At 42.8% G+C, this 26,278-nt stretch overlaps 1 protein-coding gene across 5 annotated transcripts in view; it reads left to right on the plus strand.

The window, feature by feature from the left end:
* The window catches only part of UNC5D (unc-5 netrin receptor D), a 670,113-nt gene that overhangs the window by 237,525 nt on the left and 406,310 nt on the right, over nucleotides 1-26,278 (plus strand). For all 5 annotated transcript variants that reach the window (XR_008892301.1, XM_056571520.1, XM_056571523.1 and 2 more), the window contains exons 3-4: nucleotides 21,281-21,424; nucleotides 25,755-25,858. Coding sequence is in view for 4 of the 5 variants with exons in the window: in XM_056571520.1 (XP_056427495.1) it covers nucleotides 21,281-21,424; nucleotides 25,755-25,858 (248 nt within the window). In the remaining variant the exon portion in view is untranslated. The remainder of the gene's footprint in view (nucleotides 1-21,280; nucleotides 21,425-25,754; nucleotides 25,859-26,278) is intronic.

Consider the following 26,278-nt stretch of genomic DNA (forward strand, 5'->3'; position numbering starts at 1 on the left):
TGCGGAGGAGGTGCAGGAACTGGCGGAGGAGATGATTGCTGAAGCTGTGGTAGTAACTGCTGTAGCATAACGGTCAGTTGAGACAGCTGTTGGCCTTGTTGCGCTATCTGTTGTGACTGCTGGGCGACCACCGTGGTGAGGTCAGCGACAACTGGCAGAGGAACTTCAGCGGGATCCATGGCCGGATCTACTGTCACGATGCCGGCTGGCAGGTAGTGGATCCTCTGTGCCAGAGAGGGATTGGCGTGGACCGTGCTAGTGGATCGGTTCTAAGTCACTACTGGTTTTCACCAGAGCCCGCCGCAAAGCGGGATGGTCTTGCTGCGGCGGTAGTGACCAGGTCGTATCCACTAGCAACGGCTCAACCTCTCTGACTGCTGAAGATAGGCGCGGTACAAGGGAGTAGACAGAAGCAAGGTCGGACGTAGCAGAAGGTCGGGGCAGGCAGCAAGGATCGTAGTCAGGGGCAACGGCAGGAGGTCTGGAACACAGGCTAGGAGCACACAAGGAAACGCTTTCACTGGCACGATGGCAACAAGATCCGGCAAGGAAGTGCAGGGGAAGTGAGGTGATATAGGGAAGTGCACAGGTGATCAGACTAATTGGAACCACTGCACCAATCAGCGGCGCAGTGGCCCTTTAAATCGCAAAGACCCGGCGCGCGCGCGCCCTAAGGAGCGGGGCCGCGCGCGCCGGGACAGGACCGACGGAGAGCGAGTCAGGTACGGGAGCCGGGGTGCGCATCGCGAGCGGGCGCTACCCGCATCGCGAATCGCATCCCGGCTGGAAGCAGTATCGCAGCGCCCCGGGTCAGTGGATCTGACCGGAGCGCTGCAGTGAGGAGAGTGTAGCGAGCGCTCCGGGGAGGAGCGGGGACCCGGAGCGCTCGGCGTAACAACCATTACTGACCCACCGCCAAACCGGTCATGCTGGAGAATGTTGCAGGCAGCAGAATGTTCTCCACGGTGTCTACAGACTCTGTCACGTCTGCCACATGTGCTCAGTGTGAACCTGCTTTCGTCTGTGAAAAGCACAGGGCACCAGTGGCTAATTTGCCTTTCTTGGTGTTCTCTGGCAAATGTCAAACCTCATGCACGGTGTTGGGCTGTAAGCACAACCCCCACCTGTGGATGGCGGGCCCTCATACCACCCTCGTGGAATCAGTTTCTGACCGTTTGAGTGGACACATGCACATTTGTGGCATGTTGGAGGTCATTTGGTGGACACCACCTACAGAACCACTCCATTATTGGCGGGGTGTCTTGCTAATTGCCTATAATTTCTACCTGTTGTCTGTTCCATTTGCACAACCGCATGTGAAAGTGATTGTCAATTAGTGTTGGGTGGACAGTGTGATTTCACAGAAGTGTCATTGACTTGGAGTTACATTGTGTTGTTTAAGTGTTCCCTTTGAGCAGTGTATTTTACCATGCACTTGTTATTTTACCTTGCCTTAAGACGTGGAGTTGCTTAGCAATTGTGTGACTAAAATCATCAAAGAACATTCATAAACTATATTGAGCCTTTTCATCTAGATCCTTCTTCACCCTTCTCCGCAGATTATAGATAAGACAACACACAAAGGGTTATGTCTACAAAATTTACACTCTCCCTTCAGCATTCTGGTGCATTAAATAATAATTAAAAAAAAACATAGAATAATCTTTCTACCTCCAGGTAAAGTAGCCTATAAAGAGGAAATGCAGCATACCTAATTCAGTATAATGGCAGAGTTCATAGCTATTCAAGAGAGGAGAACTAAAAGATGAAGGAAATCCAGATTATAACCTTCACAATTTTTTGGCCCTGATTTACTAATACCTGAGTGTTTAATGTGGAGTGTTTTTCTTTTTACTCTGTTTTTTCCCCCTGATTTACTAAACAAAATTTAATCTGCCATGACAGGCAGTATTGTCAAAATGATTACAGAAACATTAAATTAAAAATAGGAAAGTAAGAAGCAAACACACAGAACAGATCAACATACAGTATATGGGTCAAAAAGAATTTAAAAAAAGTTCTACAATGTAACATGTTGAAAGGCTGCATTCACATAGTTGTCTGTCTCTGTAAATTCATACTACATTAGTGCTTGTGCTACTACCCCCCATCATGGAACAGGGTCTGTTCCATGTTGGGGGCAGTAGTACAGGGGCTGAGGGATTGATCGCACCGGGTCTCACTTCTGAAACCTGATCCGATCAGGAGTTTTTAAGCAGGGGAACGGTGACATGCTCCTCCCCAGTGATGTACAGTGTACTTCTACTTTTAAATTCCCTGCCAGGAGCCCTGAATGGCTGGTACAGAAGGGCCATTCAGGGCTCCCGGCGGGGTTTTCAAATAGAAGTGCTGCGGTGGGAAAAGATTTATATTTGTCTGGTCCCCTTGCAGTGCTTCTATATATCTTGCCCCCCCCCCCACAGCGCATTTATATAGGTATTGTCCCCCGCAGTGCCGGCCCGATGCGCTGCTGAAGGAATACTTGTCTTTCATAGCGCTGCGGCGGCATATGTACATAGAAGCACTGTGGGGGCCAGATAACGCTATATGTCTGGCCCTCACTGCGCTTCTATAATCATATGCCTCCGCAGTGCTTTGAATGACAATGAATTCAGCAGCGCAACAGGCCAGCTGGCTTCCCGGCCAGATGTGCTGCTGTTAGAATACTTTTCATTCATAGCACTGCCAAGGGCTTATGATAGCACTACAGGGCAAGATATATAGAAGAGCTGCGGGGGGCCAGGCATATACCCCCCCCCCCAACCGGCGATTCTATATTTCGTTCCTCACCACAGCGCTTCTATTGGAAAACCCCGCCGGGAGCCCTGAATGGCTCCTCAGTACCGAACATTCAGGGTTCCCAGCGGGGAATTTAAAAATGAAAGTAAAAGTACACTGTACATCATTGGGGAGAAGCATGTCACCCGCTCCCCTGCTTAATATCTTCTGATCAGATCGGGTCTCAGAAGTGAGACACGGTGCGATCAATCCCTCAGCCCCTGTACTACTGCCCCCAACATGGAACAGACCCTGTTCCATGATGGGGGTAGGATTCACTCGGGTAATTTCCCAACAGCTTAGAGTCGTGGGGTTTTAGTGAAGCAAAATTCACACGTTTTCCTATAAGGTTTTTCATCATACTCTGAGTGTTTTTTCTTTTTTTGTCGGGAACACTCCCCTTTTTCGGCTAACCATGCCCATTTTGACAGATTTAAAAAACACTCTGAGTGATGATATCTTGTGTCGGGAAACTGTGTCGCACAAAGTGTCGCATGGGCTATGCCACACAAATTTAGTCGTGCAATTTGAGAAAAGAGTTAACATTAGTAAATCAGGGCCTTTGTGTTTTAACCCCTTAAGGACTCGGGGTTTTTCCATTTTTGCATTTTTGTTTTTCCCTCATTACCTTTAAAAAATCTTAACTCTTTCAATTTTGCACCTAAAAATCCATATGATGGCTTATTTTTTGAGCCACCAATTCTACTTTGTAATGACATTAGTCATTTTACCCAAAAATCTAAGTTGAAACGGAAAAAAAAATCATTGTGAGACAAAATTGAAAAAAAAAATTCAATTTTGTAACTTTTGGGCGCTTCCGTTTCTACACAGTAAATTTTTTCGTAAAAATGACACCTTATCTTTATTCTGTAGGTCCATACGATTAAAATGATACCCTACTTAAATAGGTTTGATTTGTTGGACTTCTGGAAAAAATCATAACAACATGCAGGAAAATGTATACGTTTAAAATTGTCCTCTTCTGACCCCTATAACTTTTTAACTTTTTCTGGGTATGGGGCGGTATGAGGGCTCATTTTTTGCGCCGTGATCTGAAGTTTTTAGCGGTACCATTTTTGCATTGATAGGACTTATTGATCGCTTTTTATTCCTTTTTTCATGATATAAAAAGTGACCAAAAATGCACTATTTTGGACTTTTGAATTTTTTTTACGCGTACGACATTTACCGTGCGGTTTAATTAATGATATATTTTTATAATTCGGACATTTCCACACGCGGTAATACCACATATGTTTATTTTTGTTTACACTGTTTTTTTTTTTTTTATGGGAAAAGGGGGGTGATTGAAACTTTTATTAGGGGAGGGGTTAAATGATCTTTATTCACTTTTTTTCTCACATTTTTTTTGCAGTGTTATAGCTCCCATAGGGACCTATAACACTGCACACACTGATCTTTTACATTGATCACTGGTTTCTCATAGGAAATCAGTGATCGATGATTCTGCCGCTTGACTGCTCATGCCTGGATCTCGGCGATCGGATACCAGGAGGCAAGGTAGGAGACCCTCCTTGTGTCCAGCAGCTGTTCGGGATGCCGCGGCAAAATTTTGCCAACGGCGATCCCGAACAGCTACCTGAGCTAACCGGCATGGTTTCACTTTCACTTTAGACGCGACGTTCAACTTTGAACGCCGCATCTAAAGGGTTAATAGCGTGCCGCACTGCGATCAGCACCGCGCACTATTAGCGATGGGCCCCAGCTGTTGTTAGAGGCCGAGCCCGACCCGCTATGGCCCCGCGTTATAGATCGGGAGCGGACTCATGACATACCGGTACGCTATCGGAGGGGAGGAACACTGTCAATACAGAGAATTTTAGGCACCTCAGAAGAAGAGTCTATGCCTCTTGGCCAGGACATTTCACAATGTTTATCTTGGTCAATGAAGCTGCATGACCTAAGCCTATGGTTGTTTATGTATTCCACACCTAGACCTCTTTGAGGGACTATCAGGTTCCCCCAAAAACATTGTTTTATGAGAAGATTCTATTGTATTGGACACAGCTCTCCAATACAAGTGAGTCAATATTATCCTAAGGACACAATTTGAATAAAGTCCCTACTATTAGTCAACATGGTAGCATTGAATGGTGAATAGTATAGGTTAACTTAATAAAAGTACCTGTCACCAAATAAACTTTTCTAAACTAACTCGGGCTATGTTCCCTAACTACTCCTAACACCCCACCTCCCACATTTAAAAAATAAATAAATTCAGAGCTTTAAAAAGCAGTGTATCATACCTTTCTAATCTCCCAGCAGCAGAAAGTGGGCGTTTCCCAGTAGGCATGACATCACTGAAGCCTGCTGGGGGATTACTTCCACCCTCACATCGTTGCAGTGCTGTGATGAATAGAAGACTTCAAGCTCTATGCATGTTTCAGTAAAGCTCTGTGCAACTTTCAATGAGGCTCTTTGCAGCTTTCAATGAGGCTCTTTGCAGCTTTCAATGAGGCTCTCTGAGCTTTCCATGAGGCTTTGTGCATGTTTCAGTGAGGCTCTGTGCATGTTTCAGTGAGGCTTTGTGCATGTTTCAGTGAGGCCCTGTGCAGCTGTCAATCAAGCTCAGTGCAGGGAGAAGCACTTCCTAAATTTGGTCTCCTGCAAGGCCAGGAGGAGACCAAACTCACTGTTTTAATTGTGGCAGGGAACAGAACAGCTACCTAGTGGCCGTTTTTTTCTATTACATTTTAAACATACTTATGTTGATAATTTTGAAAGCAAGTGAATGGGAAAGTGTCTGCTAATTACACATGGAACACTATATTAAACGTTTAATTTGGTGACATGTACTCTTTAAGTTAAGCTGATTTAGGGGAGGAATCTGTTCATACTTATACTCACCAGTCCAGGGCGGAGCTGTCGGCGGCGTCCTAGATGTCCCATCCCTCCCTCCCCTTTTTTAATATTTTTTTATTAAAGAGTACCTGTCACCAAACTAAACTTTTAATATAGTGTTACTTGCTGTAAAAATTCCCAACCTTCATATGTTTTTAATGTGATTGAAAAAACAGCCACTAGGTGGCTCTGTTCTGTTCCCTGCCACAAGTCAAACAGTTATTTTGGTCTCCTCCCGGCCTGGCAAGAGACCAAACCTTCATGTGGGGCATGGTGGGGCACAGCTCTTGCAGTCTTCAGTGATGTTGTGTCTGCTGGGGAACGCCCACTTTTTCCTGTCAGGAGCTCACACAATGTGAGCAAGGGGAAAGGTATGATACAACATTTTGTTAAGGGCAGGAGGGGTGTTAGGAGTAGTTAGGAAATATAATCTGAGTTAGTTCCGAAAATATGGTTTGATAACAGGTACTCTTTAAAGTCACTCTTAGGGTATACCCCTTCTTTAAGATACCCTTCACTGCCAGCCAGGCACACCTCAGGCCTGTTTGTTCACCCAGTGGTTCGCCCCACTCACAGAACATGTAACTTGACCACAAATAGTATTTATTGGATATCACATATTGCTTGATGTTTGCTACATTATGGCCCTTATTTACTAAGAGTGTTGTGTAGGTTTCTTTGTGGGTTTTAATTCCCTACAATTTATTTTCCACGGTATTTACTAAGGTTTCTCTACAATTTCCACTTGTAATCTGTCGGGTTTTCCTCAGCTCAAATCAGTCACATTTTATGTGGAAACCTTAGTAAATATGTTGGGTTTTTGTGAAAATGTCGGGAACATGCCCCTTTTCGGAGACCACTTCCCCTTTTCCCGGCAGGCACGCCCATTTTTCGGATTTTCTTAGCAAAATGGAGATAGTCTGGGTTTTTTCAATTCTGGCGCAAATTCTGGCGCTAAATCTGGCGCAGACAGAATTTCTAGCGCAATGCGACAGAATCTGGCACACAACCCGACAAAACATGTCAGGTTTGCAATAGTAAATGAGGGCCTATATATTTTCTATATTATTTTACTTACACGCTAGGGAGGTTCACACCGCAATTGTGCCTTGCATGGTGCATATACGTCAGCGTCCCATTTTGACAGGCATGGACTAGTACATACACCATTTACTATGTACAGAAAAGAGTGGAGGAAAGACTAGCCTAACAACCGCTCCATTCACTGCCGGTGGGACTGACAGCGATAGCGGAGCACCGTACTCTGCATTCTGTATCAGTCACACTGATGATGAATGGCACCCTGGTTACACAGGAGCACTACTGCTCCTTGCCAAGGGATACTCAGGGATCACTGTTCTCTTGATCTGTGGTGGTCCTGCAGGTCAGATACATGTACAGCTTTCACACTGTTACCTACTTATAATACAACATACACAAGTATCTGTTCAATCATTTATAGCACCAGTACTTTATTGCATATGCAGCTGATTTTCTTTGTATAATTTTGTATTTTACAATGTTATCCTGGGGATTCTCCCTCATCTTTTTGCGGCTGTTGTTGCACCATTTATTTTCCTGACAAATATACCTTCTGAACGGTGTGAAAAGTCATTTACATACATATATAATAGGGACCTTTGTAGATGTTACTATTTTATTATGAAAAATTGTTTGTAGCAGGAAAAAATCTAAACAAAAAATTGAAGTGATCTTGTTGTTGAAGGATGTTGAATAATCCTGATAAGCTGTCATTTATATAATGCACATTCATTATAGGCTGCAACAACCTTCATCCTAATGAAGCAGGGGGCTATCATTTATTTTGAATGGCATTGTGGCTTTAAGGGTCTATTCACACGTACAGTATTCTGCACAAATTTGATGCGCAGGATTTCAAGATGTGTACAGTGACCCCCCCGACCTATGATGGCCCTGATATACGATCATTTCAACATACGATGGCCTCTCAGAGGCCATCGCATGTTGAAGGCAGCAACAACATACGATGCTTTTGTATGTTGGGGCCATCGCATAAACGGCTATCTGGAAGCGCAGACTGCTTCAGCTGCCACCGAATAGCTGTTTACGGTGCCCCATGTGGTCCGCTGACGATCACCTACCTGTCCTTGGGGCTCCGGCGCGTCCTCTTCGGGATCCCCTGCATCATTGGCGCTCTCCATCGTCGTCATCACGTCGCTGCGCACGCCATCCCGTCAACCAATAGGAGCGGCGTGCGTAGCGACGTGATGGCAGCGACGGAGAGCAAAAATGCCGGGGAAGCAGAGGCCTTGCCGGAGCAACGGGGACACCCTGGGGACATGGCAACAGCAATGGAAGGCGACATCCCGGGCAGCGGTGACGAGCGGTTATGGTCCGGAGCGGCGGGGCCGCGTGAGTATAACCTCCAATCCCAGTGGTCTTCAACCTGCTGACCTCCAGATGTTGCAAAACTACAACACCCAGCATGCCGCTGTCCGGGCATGCTGGGTGTTGTAGTTTTGCAACATCTGGAGGTCCGGAGGTTGTAGACCACTGTCCTATACTTTACATTGCACGGATCCCTTAACATGGTGCAATGTCCATTTGGAAGGGATTACCATCGTATGTTGAGGGACCACTGTACAGTCATTTAGTTTACCTAGAAATCTGCAGAAGAAAATCCTGCACATCATTAGTGATGTCGCGAACATAAAATTTTCGGTTTGCGAACGCGAACTTCCGCAAATGTTTGCAAACCGGCGAACCGGGCGAACCGCCATTGACTTCAATGGGCAGGTGAATTTTAAAACCCACAGGGACTCTTTCTGGCCACAATAGTGATTTGAAAGTTTTTTCAAGGGGACTAATACCTGGAATGTGGCGTGCCGGAATGGGATCCATGGCAAAACTCCCATGGAAAATTACATAGTTGATGCAGAGTCTGGTTTTAATCCATAAAGGGCATAAATCGCCTATTATTCCTAGATTCTTTGGAATAACGTGCTTTAGCCCCCTTTAGGCAGCGCATAGAGCCCCCTTTAGGCATCACATAGTTAGACCCCCCCCTTTAGGCATCACATAGTTAGATCCCCCCATTAGGCAGCACATAGATTCCCCCATGTTAGGCAGCACATAGTTAGAGCCCCCCTTTAGGCAGCACATAGAGCCCCCCTTTAGGCAGCACATAGATTCCCCCATATTAGGCAGCACATAGTTAGAGCCTCCCTTTAGGCAGCACATAGATTCCCCCATGTTAGGCAGCACATAGTTAGAGCCCCCCTTTAGGCAGCACATAGAGCCCCCCTTTAGGCAGCACATAGATTCCCCCATATTAGGCAGCACATAGTTAGAGCCTCCCTTTAGGCAGCACATAGAGCCCCCTTTAGGCAGCACATATTTAGATCCCCCCTTTAGGCAGCACATAGATTCCCCCATATTAGGCAGCACATTGTTAGAGCCCCCCTTTAGGCAGCACTGGTTTTATTTCACAGCCAAAAAGGTAATTTTTTTTATTTATTTGAACAACTGTCACACCAAATGTGATTTGCACTAGTGTGACAATGAGCAAAAAAGGTTGCCAGCGGAGTACCCCTTTTAAGCATAGGTCCCCAACCAGGGTGCCTCCACCAGTTGCAAGACACACGGACTGAACTTATAGCCCTTTTTATACTGTAGTTAGTTGCTTGAAGAAACTTAAGTTTTTCACTGGAGTACCCCTTTTAACCAGCGGTCCCCTCCCAACCAGGGTGCCTCCAGCTGTTGCAAGACACATGGACTGAACTTATAGCCCTTTTAATACTGTAGTTAGTTGCTTGAAGGAACTTAAGTTATACACTGGAGTACCCCTTGTACGCGGGAATAGACCATAAAGGGGTATTGTGGCTTTATACATCTTATCCTCTGTCCTTTGGATAAAGCTGGAATACCCCTTTAACATATCCAAACGGATTGACTACAGTGTGTGAGTGGTGGTCCAAAAAATGGCTCAAAAACTGCATTGTCAGTATTCAAAAAAACTGCAAAGTGGAAATCCAGCCTTTTTTTATGTAAAAAAAATAAATAATTTGCAGCCAAATGTTAGCTGAAAGTCAGTAAGTGTTTATAAAATACCAAACCCCCTTGCCATTTTTCCCTTTGGCGTTTTTCTGCAGGTTTAGGTTCAGTGTTTTTTTTCTGGTGTTTTTTTTCTTCTTCTTGTTTCTTCAAATGAAATCATTAAGTCACTTGATGAAAGAATCATATGATGAGAAAAATGCCACTATTTATTAAAAAAACACTACAAAAACTGCATCCTGGAAGTGCAAAATGACACGGCAGATTTTGTGGGGTTTTTTTAGGTAAAAAAAAAAAAAAGCCAGTGAAACCTTGTTCAAAGCCATGTTCACACGTCGGAATTTGCGTGCCGGATTCCGTATTGAAATTTGGCACGGAGATTCCGCTGCAGCAGAGTTCCATATATTTAAATGGGATTCTGCTGCACTGTGCACACAGCGGAATTTTCATACCAAATTTTTCAGGCACGGAAATTAAGTTTTACGTGTCCGCAGGAAGAATTAACCCATTCATTCTTTTTGCAGACTCCACACAGAATGCATAGCCACCTATGAGACGGCACATTACTGTGCAGTCCAAACACCGGTCCCTGCAATTTTCCGACTTGTGAACATACCCTAAGGGTATGTTTGTTCACATGTGTAAATTTTTGCTGCAGATCTGCTGCAGATTTTGTTGCCCTTCGACTTCAAGCAAATATGCAGCAAATGTACAGCAGCAAATATGCACATGTGAATTTAGCCTGAAGAGGATTATTTAACCCCTTCCCGCAAAATCAGGTACATGTGCGTGGTGATTAGGGACGACTTCCTGCATCACCACGTACATGTACCTGATAAGAATAAACTGTCACAGTGCCACCGGGCAAGGGACCATCGCAGCGGTCCCTGGCCGGTGATCACTGCTATTAGTCTGTAAGTACAGAGGGACCAATAGCAAGGATCTGGTGCACGTCTCCTATCTCCTTCCCCCTCTTCACCACCCCTTCACCGTGTGAAGCGATCGGTGGTGTGGGGGGCCCCATCGGAGGAGGCCACCCACGGGCACTCAGGATCGGAGCTGAGCTGGGTTACCCTGTAGATGCAGCAGTCACTGAAACAACAGCGTCTATTAGGGTAACAGGTGGAGGATTGATAAAGTTCTTTAATGTCATTCTGACTACTTTAAGGGGTGCAGTTTATAACATGGGGTGATTTATGCAAGTGTCTAACATTTTGCTATTTTCTTCAAAATCTGGAAAATTGCTACTAAACTTATAAACCCACTAACAGTCTAAAAAAGTTAAAGAATGTTTATCAAATAATGGGAACATAAAGTAGAAATATTGTAGACGTAAATGAATCATTAATTTTGTGTGGCATGACTACTTGTTGTACGAGCAGAAAATATCAAATCTAGAAAAATGCTATTTTTCATTTTTGTGCAAAATTTTGTTTAAAAAAATAAATAAATAAAAACGCTAAATATATCAATCAAAATTTACCACTAATGTAAAGTACAATATGTCATGAAAAAACAATCTCGGAATCGCTTTCATAAGTGAAAGCGTTCCAAAGTTATTACCATATAAGTGGATGCATGTCAGATTTAAAAATTTCCCTTGGTCATTAAGGTAAAAACAGGCTAAGGAGTAAAGGGGTTAAGGAAGGATCTGTAGTTGTTTTGTGCCTCAGTGAAGCATCATATTCTACTCTAAAACAGATGTTTCCAATAAATAATAATCCCATAAAATGGCACGTGCTGGAGCAAGCCACCACTTTTTTCCAGAATCAGCCTATAGTGATCAATGGGATCTCTATGTGGATCCATAATATAGCTCTGTGTATGAGGCTTCACACTATAATTACAATTCACCATTGCCATTCACATACAATATATATATATATATATATATATATATATATATATATATATCATTCACATGTATGTGTATGACTAAGGCCCGACGCTAGGGCCGAAACGCATCACTTGTTCCTCTGTCACCTATGTGCTGAAGTTTTGCTTAAAGTATCTGTTTCCATCTACCTGCGCGGGACATTCTCCTGTTTTGCATATACAGTGGTCCCTCAACATACGATGGTAATTTGTTCCAAACGACCCATCATTTGTCGAATCCATCGTATGTTGAGGGATTCGTGCAATGTAAAGTATAGGAAGTTACACTCACCTGTCCCCGCCGCTCCGGACCGCGTCCTCACCGCTCCCAATGCTGTCCTAGGGGCTCCCGATGCTGTCCTGCTGCTCCGGGTCCACTTTGGGATCCTCCGGCTTCTTCCGCATCTTCTGCAGGGTCCGGGCCTCGCTTTCTTGTGACATTATTACGCTGCTGCGCCGGTACGGCGTGCGTAGCGACGTAATAACAACGCCGGAAAGCGAGGCCCGGACCCTGGAGAAGATACAGAAGACGCTGGAGGATCGCGAAGTGGACCCGGAGCAGCGGGGATATGTAAGTGAACCTGTCCGGGATGCTTAAACTGCTATAGCAGTTAATGCGATGGCCCTGTCATATAAAAGCATCGTATGTCGATGCTGACATCCACATGCGATGGCCTCTGAGAGCCATCGTATGTCGATTTTATCATATGTCGGGGCCATCGCATGTCGGGGGGTTACTGTATATAAATAAATAAATAAATATATATATATATGATTTTAGCATTATCTACTTATCTACTGGATTTTATTATTCTCTTGGATATTCAGCTGTTTGTGATCCTATTTCATAGTAGGACATTTTCTTATTACCTGTCATAGTTAATAGCCAGGATACTTCTCGAAATCATTTAGCTCTACATCCTGTCAGAGCTAAACAAATATAGGCAGCCACAGTCCGACTGACTAATGAATTGTAATTATCTGAAGGCAAAATCTTTCCACAGAATTTTCCATTGTAATTATTCATTAGGGAGTCGTTTAGATTGCTTTTATTATACATTGAATTGTAATGCTCATGTATGTATTACCTGCTATACTGCAAAAGCAGCACAATGTGTATGGTGACCTACCCTAAGGCCAAACACAACAGCAGCTACATAGTATCCGTTTTTTTTTTTTTTTTTTTTTTTCCGTTTGTCTGTTTTTAAACCTTTTCTTTGAAAACTGCCAAAATTGCATGTTTGTCCCTAACATATTCATGGCCAATGTGGGGATGTTGTCATTATTATTTATTTATTTTTTTTACTTTACAAATGTCTGACCAGTGAAACATTTTAATTTAATTTAATTATTTTTAGTGATTGAAAAATAAAAAAAAGTCACTAGACTGTTAACACTTTAAGAAGTGACTACTGACAGCACTCCCTAAATATTAATTGTACATCCAACTCAACTTGCTGACTGAGCACCCCAACATTGTATGTGGTCTTGGGACAGTATATTCAGAAAAGGAGGCTCAAAAATATGCATGTATGTTTAAGTTTTTTATTTTTTTATTTTGCAAGTATTTTTTTTTTTTTTTTTAGAACTAAGCAATTTGCACAGAATACACATCAAATAAGTGACAAAACAAAATAAAAAATAAATAAAAGCATGTTAACTGTAGAATGAATTCCCATTACATTTAATGCAACTCAGTAGGTAATGCCTTACGAATGTAAAATATGTATTGTGACACATAATAGGTGCATATCGCCTTTCACAGCGCTCGTATAAGTACATCATGTGAACCCAGCCTGAAAGTTTTCCCTTTAGGCTAGGTTTCCAGTGAGGTTTTTCATGCAAAAACGCCGATACAAAATGCCCATTTTGCTGCACTGCGTTTTTTCTGTGAAAAAATGCTGCGGCCAGATGTTAGCTGCAAGTCAATAGTGAACTGCAAAATGCCAGATCCACTTGGCGTTTGTGAATTTGGCGTTTAATCTCTTGTTGAGACTTTGGCGTTTTTTTCGGGAAAATCTTGGAAGTCTATGGAAGTAAAAAACGCCAAGAAAAACGACATGTGGGTTTTAACTTTGGCATTTTTACAGGTGGTTTTTATTCTTTTTTGGACTTTAGCAATTCAAAAAAGTAAAAAAAAAAAAAAAAAAGATACCAGTAGTGATGGAAAAAATTGTATTTAACGAAATTTATCTTTTTTCTAATGAAAATGTAATTTTTAAACAGGGATCAATTTATGTGGGCGGGCAGGGAAATAAAAATTTAGCCGACGATAATAAAATATTAGAAAGGCCATTTAAATGTAAAAATAATATATTTGTTATAATTCGTTTTGCTAAACTTTTTATTAATAATGTATTTTAATAATGTGTTGAATAAAGTGTGTGTTTTTAACTTTTTTCACTTTTTTCCCCCTTATTTTTTTAATTTTTTAGGTAGTACTCCTACTCCCAGCTTGGAAGACACTGTACATGTACTAATTAACAGGTCACCCCGGGTGTCACTTCTGACACTCATTGCGATCCTCCTGTATAATGTATAGATGGCTGAAACCATCCGGCCAATCCCCACTCTGGGTGGAAAATATGAATGAGTAATGCGAATTTCTATTCACATCACTGGCGGGTCGGAGTATAGAGCATAAACGTGAGCTCTGTATTGAACCGCTCTGCATATCTGCAATATTTAGGACGATCGCATCGGGTGTCAGGAGTGACACCCGGGCAAATCTGTGTATTAGTACAGGTACTACTTCCATAAAGGAACAGTCTGTTCCATGCTGGGTGTAGTAGTACTACCTAAAAAATTTTAAAAATAGAGAAAAAAATGAGAAACACACACTTTATTAAACTTATTATTAAAATACCGTATTTATCGGGGTATACAACGCACCGGCCTATAACACGCACCCTCATTTTACCAAGGATATTTGGGTAAAAAAAGTTTTTTACCCAAATTTGCTTGGTAAAATGAGGGTGCGTGTGTGTGCATGCATATACCCCGATACACCCCCAGGAAAGGCAGGGGAGAGAGGCCGTCGCTGCCTGCTTCTCTCCCCCTGCCTTTCCTGGGGTCTAGAGCCCTGCTGCCGCCGCTTCTCTCCCCCTGGCTATCGGCGCCACTGCCCGTTCTCTCCCCCTGACTATCAGTGCCGCTGTCCCATTGCCGGCACCGATAGCCAGGGGGAGAGAAGCGGCGCCGGCAATGGGGCAGCGGTGCCGACAGACAGGGGGAGAGAAGGGGCAGCGGCACCCATTGCCGGCGCCACTGCCCCATTGCCTCCCCCATCCCCGGTTGCATAATTACCTGTTGCCGGGATCGGGTCCTCGCTGCTTCAGGCCTCCGGTGTGCGTCCCCTGCATCGTTGCTATGCGCTACACGATGCAGCGGGGCAGCGGCGCCGGCAATGGGTGCCGCTGCCCCTTCTCTCCCCCTGTCTGTCGGCGCCGCTGCCCCATTGCCGGCGCCGCTTCTCTCCCCCTGGCTATCGGCACCGGCAATGGGGCGCCGGCACCGATAGTCAGGGGGAGAGAACGGGCAGTGGCGCAGATAGCCAGGGGGAGAGAAGGGCCGGCAGCAGGGCTCTAGACCCCAGGACAGGCCGGCAGCGCTGGCGGTCTCTGCACCTGCAAAGCCGCTTGCCTTCATTGATTTAAAGCGCCCGCTTTAAATCATTGAACTGCAGTGGCTTATCGGCGTATAACACGCAGGTAGACTTTAGGCTAAAAATTTTAGCCTAAAAAGTGCGTGTTATACACCGATAAATACGGTACATTACTAATAAAAAACAATTATATTATTTTTACATTTAAATGGAAACTTTGTAAATTTTTATTATTATCGGCTACATTTTTAGGTCCCTGCCTCCCCACATAAATTGGTCCCTGTTTAAAAATGTATACAAATTTTGTTATAAAAAAATGTAATTTTCGTTAAATGCCTTTTTTTTCCATCCCTACTGCATCTTTTTTTTTTTTTTTTTTTTGGTACCCAACAAATTTAGAAAAAAATGCCAAAGGGACCAAAAATGCAATTGCCACTCAAATTCAAAAACACCAGAAAAAAAACACCAGAAAAAACGCAGGGAAAATCAGTGGCAGTTTTTCTGGTGTTTTTAAGCCTAAAAAATGCAAGACAAAAACCTCAGTGAAATCCCAGCCTAAATATGTTGAGATTTTTCAAAAATGTCAGGGACATGCCCCCTTTTCAGTGGCCATAACCTTGTTTCAGGATTTCAAAGTAAAATGGAGAGTTGATCGGGTTATTTGAATATTTGGCGCAAGTTCTGGCGCAGACACAATTTGTGACGCAATGCCACACATTTGGCGCACAACCCAACAAAAACAAGTCAGGTTTACAATAGTAAATCAGGGCCATTATGTTCTAACCCTCTTCATGATTTTCCCTGCATAAAGCTAGAATACAACTGAACATTTGGGGCAGCATAGGGTGTAATTCTACAAAACAGCCCCCATCCTTGAAGCCTAGTTTTTCATAGTGGTCCTTCCAACCTGCACTTTCCCAAAAGTTATTGTTCCACTCATGTGAACCCCCAACAGATCTGTCACCTTTCCTTTTTGAACATTCACCTGTACATAAATGTCTGTTTTCAGACGTATTCGGCACACAGAGGTGTGATGTAGCCTGTAAATGGATTTATAAATTGCTGGGGGTGAGACCTCCAGGTTAAATCTGTTCCTTTTGAGTGGATAATTTTATGGAAGAAAACAAGTGTGAATGGAGCACTTAGCGCTGGGTAAGGAGCATGACAAAACGGGGCCTGTCTGACATTTCTGAGGGTTACTAATTATTTTCTCCACTTATAAACTTTATTCCTACGCAAAGGCCAAAAACTGACAATTGGACAAGCTAAGGGGGGCCAATGATGTATCTACCTTTAATGACAATATATATATATATATATATATATATATATATATATATATATATATATATATATATATATTTATATATATATATATATATATATATATATATATATGTACATATATATATATATATATATATATATATATGTGGTGTCCCGGTACCGCATCATATACGGTACCTATGTATGTATGGGTCCCCATAGCCAGAGTCCCTAGGACGTAGGGATCCCTGTCACTTATTTAATCCCTAGTCGCCTCTATTCTAGTGTATAAATCACTAAGTTATTCAAAGGTTAATGTAAATAGAATTACATATGTAAATAAATGGTTCATTACTTGTTTCCATAGCGTTGCAGGACCTGCGGGTCATGTGACTAGGTAAACTCTATGGTTTTGAGCTTTAGGACCTTTGGAGGCCCTGTGACGTAAGCAATCCCATTACACCATGTAATGGTGAATGGCAGATGTTCGGACCAATCAGATTCGCCCCGCCCCCTGACCATATAAGGGCCCTCTGCCCATCTTCTCGTTCTCTTGTTCCTGGGCAAGCAAGCAAGCAAGACCTGCGCAGCAATTATCGCAGTGAGTTAGGCCTGAGCCTTGTGGCGACGGCTGAACAATCTAATTATAGAGTGTATCAATTCCCAAACACTCTGCAGCATCACCAGACCTAATAATTACCCTAAATCCGGACAGATCTGCAAATCTCTCCCTAAATTCAGAGACTGTATATCTAGCTCAAGGTCCGCTACAACTGCCAGTCACTAAGCAACCTAAGGACTGTTTGTATGAGACTGTTGCTGTGCCGTGGATATTGCAAGCACTTCAGTAAAAAGTTGTTCAAGTTCAAGTTCAATCTCTTTGTGGACCTTCAGTTCTTTTATGCACCTATCGTTACTGGGAAGGGCAGCAATAGGCCGGAACCTTGATTCAGCATACCAGCCCTCAGCCTGGCGTCACGAACTCTAGGGTTAACATTAACCCCTTCTATACCTTTACCATACCACCACTACCATACACCCCCCAAGGGCTACTATATATATATATATATATGTATATATATATATATATATATATATATATATATATATATATATATATATATATATGGACTCACACAGATGAAGCAGAGCGGAACTGGTTATGTATTTCCTCCTTTTGCAAAATTTTAACTCGGCAGGTTACAATGACCCAGTGGTTTCAGCTTCAGTCGTATGGAACCCCACTATGACAAGCATGAGAAACTTGGTTCGGTAGATTTGTATGGCACCAAAGTGGTTACTGTATCTGCAAATGACAGTGACTTCCACATTAACATGCACACGTCTGCACTCAGTGAGGCTTGTAAACTGCTTTGAAGACTGGAGACGCTGCTCCATTTATCATCCCTGTGCCTTCACGGCCCCAGCCAGGTGCAAAGGAAGAAAACACATTTGGCAAGAGAAGCCCCAGCACACTGCTGCTGATGGACATTTCAAAGCAGTGATAATGAGCAGGAGATAAGGGGATTATGGGAACATATGCTTGGAAGAAGCTTTGTGACTATTAAACACCAGGTTTAGGCCAAGCAAGGCTGGTGTCCACATACAAGATAAAGGCTGGCTTTTTTACATCAACCTGCAAAACTGGCACTGTAATACCCAATCGTTCTTCCCATCTGCTGCCGGGAGCTTGATGGATGTTATATATGCAGCAGATGATGAGAGTTTTCATAAACTACATGTACTACTCACTCTATGTACAATCCAAACACATGGCATGGAAAGAAAAGGTATTTTGAATGCCTTTGCTACCAGTGCATTTAGAAAGTTATATTAGAACAATAAAAATGGTGGGATAATAAAGGGGTTATTTGGAGATCCAAAAAGGTATTACTCTCCAAATATGGCTACATATCACACTATGGAAATTCTAAATTTCCATAATAAAATTAGCAGGAGCTTCCTTTTGCTCTGGCTGCTGCAAATGTCATAGAAAATTACAGAATTTCCACTTCAATCCGAGTTCTGCTAAGAGAATAGAAACGTTCCTTCTCTCAGTAGAAACCACAGGGAAATTCCAATTAATTAATTGGACTTTGATTTCCAAATTAGGCATAAACAAAGCGGACCCAACATGGACGCTTCTTGTGGAATTTCCTCAAGTGCGAACACATCCTTAGGGTTGGTGCCGACTTGAAAGGGATGGGCCGTATCGCTGGGCCATGTACTAAGTTGCGACCACTGCATACGGGCATCACAATGGAAAAAACAGCAGTTTCTTTTGGAACCTATTCATTTTATGAGCAGAAAAAATCAGCCATGTTTTACTGAAATTCAACCTCTCTAAGGCCATTCTAAGATGACGGAGTCCGGTGAAAAAATCCACTTGGAAATTGGGTTGCAGTCCAATTGCTTTCAATATGATTCTACTGCACTGGCACATGGTGGAATTTTCCCAGCAGACACATCTGCAGCAGAATTCTTGATTCTGGTCTCGGCCAAAGGAATTGACATGTCAATTATTTCAGCCAAATCTGCTCAAAAATGCATTGCAGTCTATGTAGACAGAGCATTTCCGAGTGGTCCTAGTGCTGTCATGTTCTGTCAGCGCTCGTTATTAGCGAAATGTCCGCTGTGTGTACACAGCCTAAGGGTGGTTTCACATAGGCCCCTTTTCCATGAAAACCAATAAAAATTAAATACAATGGCCCAGATTTATCAAACTGTGTGAGAGAAAAAAGTAGAGTTATTTCCCCACAACAACCAATCACAGATCAGCTTTCACTTTACCAGAGCTTGTTAACTGAGCTGTGATTGATTGCTTTTGGAAAATCTCTCCACTTTTTCTCTCACACAGTTTGATAAATCTGGGTCAATATTGTCTTTTGTAAATGCAAAAATGATGCAGCAATGTATTAGGCTCCTTTCACACTACCATCTTCGCCCGGTAGGTGACGTCCGTTAGGAAGATAGCAGGAAAAAAATTTGTGCATGACATGTTTTTTTCTCCCGCTATCTTTGGCCGTAATAACGGAAGTTCTAGTGAATGGGATCCTCTTTGCCTGTTATTACACCCGTTGGGCTCCGTTACAATAACGGATGTTAACGGCAAACAAAGTATAGAAAAAAAAAGCCATTAACGTCCGTTTGTAATGGAGCCTCTTCACTAGTGTAAAAGAAGCTTTAATGGGAAGTTAAAGGGTAGCTCCCACCATCCTATTATTTTTTTTTTGCTAGCCCGTTCCCCCCCCCCCCCCCCCCGCTGGGGCACTAGCCCGTTCCCTCCTCCCCTCCCGCCCCGCATACCCCGTTCCCTCATTACACTTGCAGTTACTGCAGAGTCCGACAGCGGGCGTGCAGGGACAGCGCCGGCAACGAGGCGGCGGCGATGTGCGGGAGGAGTGGCCTCCCAGCCAGTGGCTGGGGAGCCAATGCGCTCACTCCCGCCTGTCTGATTGATATTGGTCCTCTGGTACTTGAAGCTTACCTAGGGAAGCACCCACTGTTAAAGTAGTGACCCCACCTTTTTGTCCCTGTGCCACCCTGTAATGACACTAAGCCCCCAACTAATCAATATCCAATAACATAATCTAGACTAGTACATGCTGGGAAAAAGAAACACTTATAAAGGTCCCAACACATTTCTGTTATATGCAATAATAACGGCCTCAGGGGCCTCTTAGAGACAGTCAGTTTGGTGAACAAGAAATAGCTTATCAAAAAGAAACAATGCATATGGCCTCTCACATGTGTACAGCATCCAACCATGAAGTGTGTACCATCCATGAAACAGGAAAAAAGTATAGATCAGCTCACCAAAGTCCGTATGAAACAAGCATCTGGCAGTTGTCCAGGAGCACGGATGCAGGGAGCCGCCACTTCTCGTAGCACAGAGAAGAAAAAGGAAGCAAGGGTCCAGCTCCTGGTTATGTAGAAATCCAATAAAATGTAGCCTTTATTCGTGCACATTAAAACCATGGACAAAAATGCCATGTGGTGGCAAGTGACATGTCACTTAAAAAGTGGGTGAAACGCAGACGCGTTTCGAGCTATTGCTCTTAGTCATGGCCATCCACGTTAACAAAATGCCTGTATTGGTAAGACACACTGTCTATTTTGACTGATATGCTGTGATCTTATATCCGTAATGACCTTTTGTCCAGGTATTTCTTGATTTGTGGTGTATTTTGCGGTTTTAATCATTTTTTTTTTTTGTAAGGGTATGTTCACAGTTCGCTGAATTTTCGGTGCATTACATTCTGTTTTGGTTTTTATGGGAATTCCACTCGGTCATGCAGACTGTGGATTTTCCACCTTGGAATTTCCATGCGTAAATTTTAGCATCATTCCGTGCGAAAAACTAAAAAAGTAAGCGCATGATGGAAAAAAACAAAAGAGAAACTATCCCGAGCAGACATTCGAAAAGTCACCCTAAAAGTTATGTTTTTTTACTCTATCTGCGAAAATATAATCGGGAATGGATTCTCTAGTACAGAATCACACAGGCTTTGTATATTGTCTAACTCATAAGAAACCCAAGAAATAAAATATCTCTGCATTCCTCCATATGAATTTATGGACCTAATTTGATAATGTGAATAATGGAGATGTGGGTGTCCATGTGCCTTCAGCTTCCCTAAATATCTATTTAATATTGTAGTCATCTGGGCATGCTGAGGGTTGCAGTTTGTTAAGCCCTTTTTATAAATAAAAAAATAAATAAAAAAAGATATGAAATTAAAGATGGTGGTTGTTAAATGCAAATGTAAGCTATATTACTACAGCTATATTATAATATAAACAATAATATAAATATGTAAAAAAAATGAAGGACATTTTCTTTTCTCTCTGCATCCCCAGGTCTGAAAGTTCTAGAGGTTTTCATTAATGTGACCCGGCAGCAAGTGGAGGATTTCCACGGCTCTGAGGATTACTGGTGCCAATGTGTAGCCTGGAGTAATCTGGGGACCTCCAAAAGCAGAAGGGCCTCCGTGCGCATAGCGTGTAAGTATCATGGTGATAATAGACAATCCCTTGCAGTACAGGACATGCATTGTCCCAAAAATGAAGAAACTCAGAATGAAAAAAAAATCTATTGTTCTCTTTCTGTCGCTCCTATGAAGACAATGGCCTAGACCTATCAATCTACCTGAAACTCATACTGTCAGGTTTTAACCATAATAACCAATCGCAGTTCAGCTTTCATATCTTAACAATCTCTGATAAAGAGACCTGTGATCGGTTGTTAAAGGGGTATTCCAGGATTTTTTTTTTAATTTGACTATGCTACAGGGGCTGTAAAGTTAGTGTAGTTCATAATATAGTATGTACAAAAAAGAGAGTTGCAACAGCACTCTTGGTCAAAAAATTGAGGCTCTTAGCGCACTTTTTGATCAAAATGTGTCCCCCCCCATAATAGAGTGTCTGTATCTGTGTGTGACGGTTTTCTAACAATTCTTCTGTGATTTTCACCCCAATATTTATTTTTAACAGCAAACAAAATGACTGTTGTCTCAGATTGATCAATCTGCAACAGCTGTAGGCACCCTGATTGAAAACCACAGGTCTTTGAATGGATGCAGCTCATTTATGTTTCAATGGGTGGGGTGGCTGATGTGTGGGAGGGAGGGAAATGGAATTGTGGGATTTGTAGTAAAAAAAAGAAAAGTCAAACAGGAAATACCAGTTTACAAAAAGCTAGCCACAGTATTATGGTAATCTCACAACATAGCTATTTATGTCCAAGACAAGCGCAGATCCTTCCAAAGCATGTCCATTACTATCTACCAGGTACTTACTAAAATCACATTAAATCCCATTAAACTCCTTTAATGGCAAGACCTGACAGTGTGGGTTTTAGGCAGATTTATAGATTTGGGCAATGTGTAGTGTAATCCTGTAGTCATATGGATGTCATCGCAACGTAGGGAACAAAAGAAAGCAAGACTACACAATGACACCACACAGAAAGTGTGTTCTGGCTGTAACCATGGAGCTGTAGATACACAACAGTGAGAAATGTGTAATTAATTACAACTCAATACAACATTCACTTATTTTTCATTATAGATTTATTGTGACCATTAAAAAATGTGGCTATAATCATTAAAGGAGTTGACTAACCAGTAACACTTATCCCCTATCCTGTTGAGTGCATGATCATGGGGGATCTAACTACTGGGATCCCACGTGATCTTGAGAATAAGATGTAAAGTCTCCCATTGGATAGGGGGGTCCTGTACAGACTTTCAGGGGAGAAAAATTCTCAAGGAGGAAATGGGGGATGGGCACTACAATACGTGTACACAGCAATCTTTTTAAAGCACTGTATAGTAGGTCCCGGTGAAAAAATGCTATGGAGTGCTAGACACTAGCAGAACAGGCAATTCCGCAAATATAAAGAACAGAAGAAAAAGGCATGTCTGCACTCACCATATAATGCATCTAAAAGTTCAGGCTTTATTACAAGAAATTCTTATAGAACAAAAACATATTCACCCTGTTGGAACCAGATGATGCGTCACTGACGTGAAACCGCGCTGTCGTTCTTCATATACGCTCCTGCTGCCGGTTGGTAGCAACCTTCCCTCCCTGCACCCCGGATGAACGGATGAATATGTTTTTGTTCTATAAGATTTTCTTGTAATAAAGCCTGAACTTTTAGATGCATCATATGGTGAGTACGGACATGCCTTTTTCTTCTGTTCTTCATATTTGCCTTTCAGGGGAAGAATGAGGATCTGACCCCCACAGATCTGATATTGATGTCTCATTCTCTATTATAGAATAATTTTTTTAATACACTAACTACAGTGCCATAATACCTAGAGGCCTGGTATGTGACTAGATATGGAAGGCAGGCCCCTCCTTCCCACACCATTGTGCTGGCTTTTATAGTACTACGCTACGGCTGCTGGGGAAGAGCGTGGTGTGGAATGAGTTGTGCTGACATTCAGAGGCCTGGTCCGGTGGTTATATACAGAAGGTTGCTACCCCACTTCTTACCTCTTTTCTGCAGGGCTGTTGTATCCCTACATTCTCTAGAAAGGAACATACGTACTATAGAGGCAGACCATGCAGCTGCTATGGGGTCCCAGTTTGTCCCATTTCCTTTTCTACTGGTAAAATCTGAACATAACTCATCTCTCCACTTATCTGAAGAGAGACACCATAATAGGGGGCCCATTTCAACCTTTGCTAGGGGGCCTCCCTCTCTCTCCTATGTACGCCACTGGTGGTGCAGTGCCACTCACCTACAGTACAGAACTGTACTGTAGGTGAGTGTAGGTGAGTACTGTACTGTATCTTCCCCCAACAATGTATTGTGTCACAGTTTAGTGTGATGCCAACAAAATTGGCTCCTGTACACCTGTAAGGAAAGAGGGAGAACTAAAGCTCCTGGACCCAAATATTACATCTGTTAATACTCTGACACCGACCATCAATAATTCTACTGACTTCAAAGTGGCAGAGTAACTTTTTAGCCCCTCTGGCCCTGGAGCCCAAGTAGGACTTTTACCTCTGCACCCCCCCCCCCCCTTCCCCTCAAAGCTGAACCCTTGCATCACATTATATGTGATGTCCCAGCACCAAAGACTGTCCTGTGTGCTAGAGATTGCCTCGGACACCCTGTCTGGCTGTTTACTGGGCCTATTGCTGTATTTTTTTAACTTTATTATTGTGTGATATTGCTATATTATGTTATGTATTTTTTTGAGCACTGTACCTTTAAGAGATTGAGGCAGAATGACCAGGTGACCCTGATAGCCCAATGGGAGACCCCCAAACCTATCCCATAAAGGGGCACTCTGGCACTTAGACATCTTATCCCCTATCCTATCCCTATCTTATCCCCTATCCTATCCCCTATAACAGCTGTGACGTCACACGGCGGAGCATGATGTCACACAGGGGCGGAGCCGTGATGTCACAATGCTCCGGTCCCGTGATCGACAGTAATCAGATCCGGAGCGAACACACTCCGGGGACTGATTTTAACGGGGTGTGGCATGCAAGATCACGGGGGTCCCCAGCGGTGGGACCCCCGTGATCAGCCATCTTATCCCTTATCCTTTGGATAGGGGATAAGATGTCTAAGTACCCGAGTACCCCTTTAATGTAGTGTAGGGGGGAGGGAGAGGGCAGTTGGAGAGTGGAGTGCAGTGTTCTTCTAGTCAGTGAAGGAGAAAGTGAGAGGAGATTGTGCTGAGAAGAAGCATAAGGGTGAAGAAGTCTACTAAATTCCACAGCCACGCAAAATCTCAGGAAAAGACCCCAGAGCGCAGGTGAATTGTAAAAGCCTGGCGGTAAGCAAAAGTTCAGTTAGGAAAATATCTACTTCAGTCAGTCAAGTTAACATTTCAGTAAGCGTGTGCTGCCACAAATCTTCAGGCTGCATTCAACGGCCACTATAACTCCCAGCAAGGCATTGGGCTCCTCAGGATCCACTCTGCCAATCTCACTGCACAAACTTCTGCAATGTAAAAGACATGCTACCTCAATCATCAGTAAAGAGACAGTTATCTGTAACCTGGCATCGGTGTATTTATTATCCCACGCCTGGCCCAGGAGAAACTGTCGTATCTTCGGACCATGAAGGTTAACAGTGTCCTGGCCTCCTCCCGAGTCACGTACTACAGTCCGTCCAGTTCCCCGTGGCTGCCACATTACTTATCACTCATGTGCTGATTCTAAGCTTCAGCCTATATTTTAATTCATTGCTGCATTCATATTTGTTACAGAAGCAGACAGTGAGCCTGTTTGCAAACACATCCCTCACAGGTCAATTGAGCTCCAATTATATATATTTTTTTAAGTGCTCAATGTAGATACTACACTGCAGAATACAGATCCGTATTGCATGCTTTGTGTAAACATTGAGCCACAAAGGAATGCTGTTAGATTTCCGCTCCGAAGCCTGGAGAATGTAATGCCGCTCTGAACTAATAATACAGGCTGCAATATATATATATATATATATATATATATATATATATATATATATATATATTTCAAAGAGTAACAATTTTTTTAAATTAAATTTTTTGTGGCATTTTTTTTCCATTGACCTTGACTGCATGTGACAAGCTACGCAAAAGACACGATTCTCTGTCTAATACTCTAAAGCAGCAAAAACTTATTATATTCAGGGCTGGTCTTGCTCAGTTGATTCACATTGTTCCCAAGGCAGCTATTTCTTCTGTTAGTGCCTCTACGGCACTGGATTCAAAGTACATATGTGCTGAATAAGAAATGTGTAAAACCTCTTGTTTTCTAACAGTAAAGCTCATATCAGACACAGCAGAGCTTTTATTTTGCCCTTTTCTCTCTACAGACTTGAGGAAAAATTTTGAACAAGACCCTCAAGGAAAAGAAGTTCCCATTGAAGGCATGATCGTTCTCCACTGTCGACCACCAGAGGGAGTCCCCACAGCAGAGGTTTGTGAATGACTAGACTGTTCAGAAATGTGAATTCTATCCAATAATGGTCTATGCAACAATCTTTGTTTCTAAAAATGACTGAATGCTGAATAATAGAAGCATTGCAATTTTTAATGAGAAGATAAAAGGCTAGGCAATGAAGTATCCTCAATGAAACTTAATGTGTTGTATCTTATAAAAATACCAACAATTTATTTATATTGTCATGTGATACATTACGCTTATTTCTCTTTTTGCAAGATTGTTACATTAGTAATAAACAGTACTATTTTGTCTGTAGGACTGACCAATAATTGATGTTCCAGACTTCATACTGTACACATGGCTGAGCTGTGTGCAGTAACACAAAAGGTGGAATTTGCCATGTTTGTACAAAGAGATAAGAATATGGACATGGTTTAGCTGGAAACAGTTCAA

Source organism: Hyla sarda, chromosome 4 (assembly GCF_029499605.1).
Source record: "Hyla sarda isolate aHylSar1 chromosome 4, aHylSar1.hap1, whole genome shotgun sequence".
Taxonomy (NCBI): Eukaryota; Metazoa; Chordata; class Amphibia; order Anura; family Hylidae; genus Hyla; species Hyla sarda.